Genomic DNA, 8,594 nt, shown 5'->3' with positions numbered 1-8,594 from the left:
TAAATCGATTAGAGAATACGGGCCATGACAAATGGTTTTAGAGCCACCTTAGAGGCATATTGCAAATCCAAGATGTGGCAAATGGAATTGGAATTAATCTTAGTTAAATACTATAGACTAAATAATGCATCCGAGAGCATTCTTTGAATCGGCTTGCATGTTCAGATTATAACTAAATAGTATTAGATCGAATGACAAAGAAAATACCATAAATTAAAGAATACACGTTATATTCACCTTCAAACCGAGCTTGCAGATTCAGAGTGACAAATTCAACTAGAACTAACTATAAATAGAATATCATAAATTAAACAATGCATGTGAAAGTCACATCAAATTCACGTTGAGAATAAGAAATTCCCAATTTCTCACCTGCTAGGGCAAGGATGCCAAGTTTCCAAGGAGGATGATTTTTATATCATATTGTTCATGTGTTACGACAACTAAGTGCATTCCTTGAACATTTCTGTTAAAATTTGTGCAAAGCAAGAAATAGAAAATAAGAAATTATGTGATTTGGCCATATGGCCTATGTCTATGAGGTGAATGTCCCCAACGGCTACATTATATTATTCTCTCTTGATTTGATATTATACTATTCACCTATCTATTCAAGTGAATTATAAATATCAATAATAAGAAACAGTAAAAAAATAACTCCAAATTCAAATCATAAGTATCACAACAATTAAAAATTATTCCAAGCTTGAAATAGGGCGTAGGTTCAACAAAGTTTAAAAAAGAAATGCAGATGTACTCTCTATCTTTTGCTTCAACACCCTCTAAAGCATGTCAGAATATGATAAATAAGGTACATTTACCACAATCCTTGATGCCCATCGTACAGGAATTACATGGGAAGTGAAATATCTCAACAATAATCAGCAAACTTAAGAACAAGAAGATAGTAATCTTAAGGAATTCACAGCTTGTGAATTCAATTAATTGTCTACAAAATTGATGATTTCCTATTAATACAAAAGAAGGTACAGGAAATGACTGTAAACTCTGCTTTTCCTCATTTCCTAGTCTTAACCTCTTTAAGTTTACACTTTCTATGACAAGAAAGCCATAAGCCTGCTCGTTATGATTCTCTTTGCATTTACAGGTTGTAAATATCTGGAGCCAAATCGAACACGAAGTAGGTACGGCAACAAGTAATGACTAAGAGATGCACTCTTCCATACAAAACTTGTATTTGTCGTGTCAGTCACATAACCTTGTGAGCCTTCCCATAGTATCTGTTTATGAAGGGCGACTGTATTGCAGATTGGAGACAAGCAACAGGTAAGATTCTTATCAAGGCTATAGTACCACAAGAATGATAAGATAAGAGAATGTGAAAAAAGTAGCATTCTTAAGAATTAAACTCAATAAATAACCTATGCCCAGACAAACCAAAATTTCAGTTATGAAAACAGCTACGAATTCCTCTAGTTGATCTCAGCTATAATACTAGCAAGCTGACTAGATAGTATGTAGATACAACAGGAACTGTAAAGACATGTATGGGAAGAGCCGAACAGGAAGCCATCAATTTCTGCATTCTGACTGCAGATATAATCAGGTTCTGATGGACAAGGGAGAGAGATGAGATGTCTAATGCTTCTAAAACACAAAGATATATGCCATAATTCTGAACAATAATTAGAATAAAAGATGAACTATATTCTTCAGATGCTTTGAAGATATATATGAACTACTACCACGAGATCTCATTATGAACAGTCCAGACTACTCGTAAATCATAGCATTCAGAAGTGCAGGACTCATCTAGCAAAAGGAGCTAAGATGCCCAAGCTTGTGCAGTAATCAGGGGTGGCAAACTAGACAGCACATTCTTTTGATTGGTGATACTAAATGTATTTCTGTTACACTGATCCATATGGTTTGCAGAATGGGGATGAATAGTAAATCCACAAATCATCCCATTTTTATTTTGGAGAATAGCAACCACCACAATAAATTCTCCAAACAATATGTTCATTTGCAAGAGCACCAAATATTGTGTGAAAAGATGCATTAACTTGTCCATGTAAACAGTTTTTCATGTTAATGACTTAAGGTGTCGTGCCAATTGACATGAATATAGTTCAGATTTCTATATTTGACTGCAGAAACCTCTGGTTTCCTACACTAATGATAAAATTTGTGGATACTATTCTATGGTCTCTGATTTATCCCAAAAACTTATCATTCTTTCTCAATGTTAATTACAAATGGAATAAAATGCAAACAACAGAATTTGACAGATGACTATCTATATATCTCAACTATTTAATACGACAATACTCTTCAGACAAAACCGTCCAAATGGAACATACCTCATGCCCTTATAAAAGGAATAATTAACAGTTACTGCTAAACCACGACTAACCTAATCGTATGACAGAAGAGTTGTGTAGCAGTGACCAAAATCTCAGAAAAGATCCCCTCAATGATGCTATTTAGAATGTGAACAAAGTTTTTTTATGAGAATAATCAGCTATATATCTCACAACTGTTCTTTCATCAACAACTTCTATGCAGCTGTGTCATCCTGTTTGGATCAGGCAGCAGATTTGAGCTTAGGCAGACTCCAGAAACTCTTTCAGTTGGGAGTCCATTATGATCACATACAGATGAAAATTTTCTGTAACTTTCATGCCAAATGGCACCACTTATGGCAGGCAAATATATATATATATATATACCTGAAAGTAACTACACAATTTAATAGGAACATCAATTTAGACAGCTATAATAGGAATATTAGATACAACAGAGTGATCGCAGGGGTTTTTAGAGGTAATTACCAGCCTTTTTCCATATTGAAAAATAAAGAGCACAAAATGCGCCAGCTTCTAGGGTTAGACTACAAGGCCAAGCTCTAAAACAAAACAAATTTTTCAACGCAAGAATCCAAAGCACCGAAACAGTGAAAAATCCCTATTCATAAGGTGCTTAAATAAATTAAGCTACATAGTGGCATGAGCAAAACAGAAAGGCAAAGTAATCAACCTAGTAACTTTTTGTTTATGAACAACACTTTCTAAAGGGAGCAAGAACTGCAATTAACAAATGAATCAGTTCACCACTGAGGCAAATGAAGGGTTTAGTACGGAATGTAGGGTATAAGAAGCAAATGAAATAGATATCCCACAAAGGGAATTTTTGTGCTTTTCTTAAACATTATCGTTTATTCTGTTTTTTTATTTGCATAAACATAACAGGATACGAACTAAAGCTTCTAAAATAAAATATCAAACCAAAAATTTCATGACCAGACCAAGCAAACAATAATATTAAGAATGAGGGTACTCACCTTCACATTTGATACATCAGGAGTGTCAGGTGTAGGTACAGGATAAAATTTGTAGAATCTCATATTCTCAAAAGCAGCCCTAGTTTCCTCACTCATTTCTGCTAGTGTCTTTTTACGGGTCTCCCTTGCCTGTAAAAAAGAAAAGGGGGCAAAAGAAAAAAAGGAAGGCATCATTCAAGAAGCCTGCAATATAGAGAAGATTAACCAGATGTTCCTATCAAAACGTACCACGCGGTTAGCTTTTTTAGCTTCTCTAACTTTCTCCTTCACAAAGTCCTAAAGAAAAGAGGATGTCAATCTCCAGTGGATTATGTAAGGAATGAAAAAAATTGAGACATAAGCTACCATTGCCATTGCTGTGAAGAACTACCTTAAAAGGTTCTTTCTGGTCTACTGGCAACTCCTCTTCCTCAATAAGCTTATCCGTGAACTCCTGAATTTTTATTTTACTTGGTCAAAACAGTTTTCTATATTGAGATCTTTAATCAAGCATATGAATACACAACAGCACAAATGAGCTTCCTGAAGTAGTTTATGGATTGTGAAAAACCAGAATATAGAAACATAATTTTCAGTATACCTCTAGTTCATCCAGCTCCCAATCAAACTCACAGAAAACCTGGAAGCAGATTTGAAATTAGGTTAGCCAATCAAATTCATTTAAATACCTTTGTAAAGTTATCAGACATTTCTTGTGAATGTCTGAAACAGGCAACATCTGAACACTTGCTTCATTTCACGTATACTCTAGTATAACAAATCTTACTGGCTTGGGATCTATTGGAAATAGAAGCTCTACTACTGTGCTCTGTTCAAGTTCATCTTCCTGGAAGGGGTGGTAGAAGTCTGCCAAAAGATGAGAAGCACTCGCATAAATCAATATTTTCCATGGATGTGGATTTCACTTAGCAAATACAACCAAGTTAGAAAATCAAAACTCATATTTATCACATACATAAATCAGAAACAAAGGGATGCACATAATGGTTAGCCACTCAAAGGAACTAAATCAGATATCCCATCCCAAATTATTCAAGAAAGATCTACAGCTCTAGCGAAATAGATGCACCAGCACATTAACCAAAAAACTTCTCAACTCTCCAGGAGTTCCTGTCTCCCTCTGCTTATCTGATGAGACTTGTAAACCACATACACCGACAAAAAAGGACCTATTTCTTTGTTAATACATAAAGAGCACAACATTTATCCAGATCCAGGAACTGAAACAGAAAGGAGATTGCATACAACATACTAGAAGAAATCAATTAAAACAAATGGACACTATGTTCACCTACATGGTAAGCAATACTCGAACTTCTTCACACGGTCTATCTTCAAATGCTTTAGACCAGCCCTGCAACAAAAAACTGTCACTATGCAGAGTTTAATGAATGTTCCGTTTAATTTCCTAACTATAACACTTACACCCCATTTGATCTAGAACTTAACGGTGATGAAGTTACACCAAGAGCAAAATCAAGAAAAATTGATTTTTCCAGCAATTTTCTTTCCACAAAATAAGTATTCATTTTACAAACCTTTTTACTGTAAAAAATAAATTGAAGAAAATGGATCCATAGCATCTTACATATTCCTACCTGTGAATATTTTAACATATTTCCATCAAATCCTAACAATAGAGATGTCACAACCTAGGCCCGTGAGCCTGTTGGGTGAAAGAATTACATTCAAACAAGCCAAATGCAACACAAGGCTTGCAGTGAAGGATATTCAATGGATGCAAATGGGTACTTTAACCACTGCCCATAAGTCGTTTACTGATGGACATCACAATTTTCCGTAGTGTTTTTCCTCAGCTAAATTCATCACCAAATACAAAACTGGAGAAACAAATTTATTAATAAACAATTGATAACAAAATTCTCACGATCCTTCACTTTCAAAGGAAAAGAATTATGCCAGTCTCAGAGCAGAAATAAACTTGATGGCATGTTAAATCCGCATAATATTTTAACCATGTAAACAAGCCTAAGGACAGCCAGTAAGACAGACTAAAAAGTATAGGCAATTTGGTACATGGCAGGCAATCTGTATCTATTTTCATAAATGAGACCAGACTTTAAATGCCCTCAGAGGGACAAATGAGCAAATTAGAATCACCATAAGAGGGAGAAAGCAGTCACAAGAATATACCTTCTCTGAGTACAGCTCAAAATAAAGATTTGCGATTTTTTAAGTCTTTCAACTTGAGATTCCCTGTTGGAAAATAACGATTGACGAACTTTCTATAACTTAACAAACAAATCAGCAGCAACAAAATAACAGAACTTTTAAGACCTCTTTTCAAGTGGGATATATGGAACCCAGTCCATTTTCATCTGCTTCATCGGCACAATTTCTTCAGTCTCTCTTTGAACTGATTTAATCCCAATCTTGTCAGAGGGGGGGAAAGGCGATACCACCTGTTAACATAAGATATGCAAGTTGAAAAGATAGTCCTATAGTATCAGAGGACTAAGTATATTAGGGGTAAATTGTAGATTAGACAATATCATAATTAACACAGTTTAGAGATGCTATAATAACAACCCCACTTTTCTGGAACAACAAAGTAATACCATAAACCTAATATGTATTTTTGTCCTGCCTTATTGACATAAATTTCATCTCCTTAAAATAAATACGAGATGTTCTTCAAATTTGAGAAAGAAATTATAGCAAAAGTAGCTTCAAGCTTCAAAACATGGCGATTATATCTACTATTGAAATATTAAAGCACGCATTTGAATACATTGTTCTAATAATGTGTATGACCTCATTTTGTAACTGCATAATGCAAGTACAATTAAGCACAGACGATTTACTTTGAACCAAAGTTATATAAAAGAGTAAAACACTACCACACATATCAGGAAAGCCACGCCTATCGAACTAGAATTCAATATGACCAATCAAACAAATTAAGAATACTAACAAAACAAATGAAGTACACAAATAAACAATTGTCTTTATGGTTGAAAGAGTGTCAGGGCTTACGGCAACCACAACAGGGATCATTGTAACTTTTCCTTGACCTTGGAAAGAGACCAATTGAGCTGCAGAAATTATACTCAGTTAGTTAAAAGGCAAGCAAAAAAGCTTACATAACACTCTGCAAAAGACAGTAGTCAGAAAGAGTTAACTAGCTAGCACTGTTATGAGAAAGCATCAAGAGAGTCAACTGGTACTGAAGCAAGAACTGTGCCAAGCAAGGGTAAATAAACAACAATGGTTAACCACAACAAACATAATCAAAGAGGCAAAACTTGAGTCCAGCCATGTAACTTATTCACCCATGGTAGTACTCATCATGATGTATAGCATAAATTTTAATTGCAAGAGAAATAATAGCATGAGGCAGACTTAAACAAAAAACGGAGGGCAAGTAGTAAAGGTTACTTACGCTCTGTACAGCCGAAGAGGTAGACCTTCTTATTATGTAATTCTCCACCTTCCTCAAATGCATCCTATGCAGTGCTCAAGAAATGTTAGAACAACTATTCATTAATTCTTCAGTATGTTTCAATATACATGCACTCCAGGGTTGGCGTACTATTGAATCACCAAACAAAAGACCAAAAGAGAACAAATGATCAGTATGTGTAATATAAGAAGTAACAAGATTTGGGTAACTCACTTCCAAATTAGAAAAGTTCCACTTGTATTGATAGACCATGTCCAATTGATCCCACTGGCAATAAAAAATACTTTAGCAAGCCAGCACATTAGACAAACAATTACTAAAACAACTATGAGGAAGAGCCGTTGCTGCCAAGACTTAAAGTAATTGAATGTATCCTAACCTCTGTGCCAACTGGAAAAACCTGTTCCCAGAGATCCTCCTGCACAGATATATCGCTTAAAATATTTAGAAAATCCATGATTCTTAAAATTTCATTAAGATGAAAAACCCAGTTCTCCTGATAGAAAATAAAAACTCAAACACTTAATACTAAAACCACCAGGTTCAGGAGTTATTTTCTCCCTTCGGATTTTCCAAAAATCCAGAAATTTCCAAGGAAAATAACATCAATCAACAAGCTAAACAGCAATCCCAAACAACCTGTAACAGTTGAATTAAAACAATTCATATAAACAGAACGCACATACGCATAAATTATGTATCAATGCACGTAATCATGAGCTAAAAATGAAGAGCTTTTACCAAATTACGCTTCTCAGGGAAGTACTCCGGCTCTGTTTCAGGCTTGGAAACCTTGGCTCGCTTACGTCTGCCCTTGGCAGCTGCCTCCTTGCTCGGCTGGGGCTCAGCATCCCCGCTCCTCTCCTGCAAGTGGTTCTCTTCATCCGGGTGTCCAGGGGATTGGCTCGCCTCATTCTTCTGCTCCTCTGCCGGATGGCTAGGGGTTTCGCTCGGCTCATTTTTCTGCTCCTCAGCCGGCGGCTTCTTCTGAGACTCGCCCTTGTGTGTTGCCTTCCTCTTAGCACCCTTCCTCATCGCTCGTCTTGTCTAACTGTACTCCAAAAGAGAGAGTGAAATTCGCAGGGAAATGCAGGGTTTGTAGAGAGAGAAAGCTAGGGTTTGGTGAGAACCCCAAATTTGAATTCGGGAGAGGAGAAATCAGATGGCGGAAACAGACGAATACAAAGCGGGGCTTTGATTTTTTGTATGCGACAAACCTCTTCCCATTTATACAGCGTGGAAATTACGCAGGGTACAACTTGCGCTTCCAGATGTACAACAGATGAAACCATTGTGACATTAATTTAAAAATCACTTTTTAAAATTTTATTATATTATAGTCATAAAAGTGTTCAATAATTCAAATTTAAATTCATTTGATCATTTTATAATAATCATTTTTTAACTGTTCAAATAAAACGATTTAAATTTTGTAAAAGTTAATATTTAGATTTTTTTATGGAAAAATTACAAGTTTAGTCCTATAAGTTTGAGGGGGCTTTTTTGGTTTTGCATGAATTGATTTCTCAATTTAATTATGTATTTTTTTTTAATTTTAGTTATTTTTCAGCCAATTTTATCAAAAAATTGTATATGACTTGCACATGATCCAATTAGTTTACAATTTTAGTTCTCTAATTTCTGGGGTGCGTTCTAATTTATTGATGTTGCTTTTGGTGGATTCCAGGTGTACGACAACAGGGGGGTTCGTCGAGTCTGCTCCTGTGGTGATCAAATTTTGCCGCACGTTGCTTGTTAACTTGCATTTTGGGTAGAATCGAACTCGAGGAGGCTACACAGGTCTCTCAAGCTAATAGAGGTGGAGGAGTCAGGGTTGGTTCTGGCGAGGAGGGGGAGGGGGAGGGG

General features: G+C 35.7%; 1 protein-coding gene across 2 annotated transcripts; it reads right to left on the bottom strand.

Moving 5' to 3' along the window:
• Nucleotides 1–790: 790 nt before the first annotated feature.
• LOC105171250 (protein HEAT INTOLERANT 4) lies at nt 791–7,924 on the bottom strand. 2 transcript variants are annotated; one of them, XM_011092303.3, is made up of 14 exons: nt 7,470–7,924; nt 7,108–7,146; nt 6,942–6,995; nt 6,708–6,771; nt 6,302–6,360; nt 5,603–5,727; nt 5,459–5,521; nt 4,600–4,658; nt 4,071–4,150; nt 3,885–3,923; nt 3,675–3,737; nt 3,533–3,580; nt 3,305–3,433; nt 791–1,258 (listed from the first exon to the last, which is right to left on the bottom strand). In XM_011092303.3, the coding sequence occupies exons 1-14, from the start codon at nt 7,761–7,763 to the stop codon at nt 1,211–1,213; spliced, it is 1,164 nt and encodes a 387-aa protein (XP_011090605.1). In that variant the 5' UTR covers nt 7,764–7,924; the 3' UTR covers nt 791–1,210. The 2 variants fall into 2 exon arrangements, with proteins under 2 accessions (XP_011090605.1, XP_011090606.1); XM_011092304.3 differs by lacking the exon at nt 5,459–5,521.
• Between the last annotated feature and the right edge of the window lie 670 nt (nt 7,925–8,594).

The sequence above is a fragment of the Sesamum indicum genome, linkage group LG9 (genome assembly GCF_026168435.1).
Source record: "Sesamum indicum cultivar Baizhima isolate 11 linkage group LG9, ASM2616843v1, whole genome shotgun sequence".
Taxonomy (NCBI): domain Eukaryota; kingdom Viridiplantae; phylum Streptophyta; class Magnoliopsida; order Lamiales; family Pedaliaceae; genus Sesamum; species Sesamum indicum.
This window is presented reverse-complemented; position numbering and strand designations above follow the sequence as displayed.

Excerpts from the sequence above, each read along its gene's own strand:
- LOC105171250 (XM_011092303.3), bottom strand. The coding sequence starts at position 7,763 with ATGAGGAAGGGTGCTAAGAGGAAGGCAACACACAAGGGCGAGTCTCAG. Across the intron at positions 6,772-6,941 it reads GGAACTTTTCTAATTTGGAA|GATGCATTTGAGGAAGGTGG; the intron begins GTGAGTTACCCA and ends AGCACTGCATAG. Across the intron at positions 3,434-3,532 it reads CTAAAAAAGCTAACCGCGTG|GCAAGGGAGACCCGTAAAAA; the intron begins GTACGTTTTGAT and ends TCTTTTTTACAG.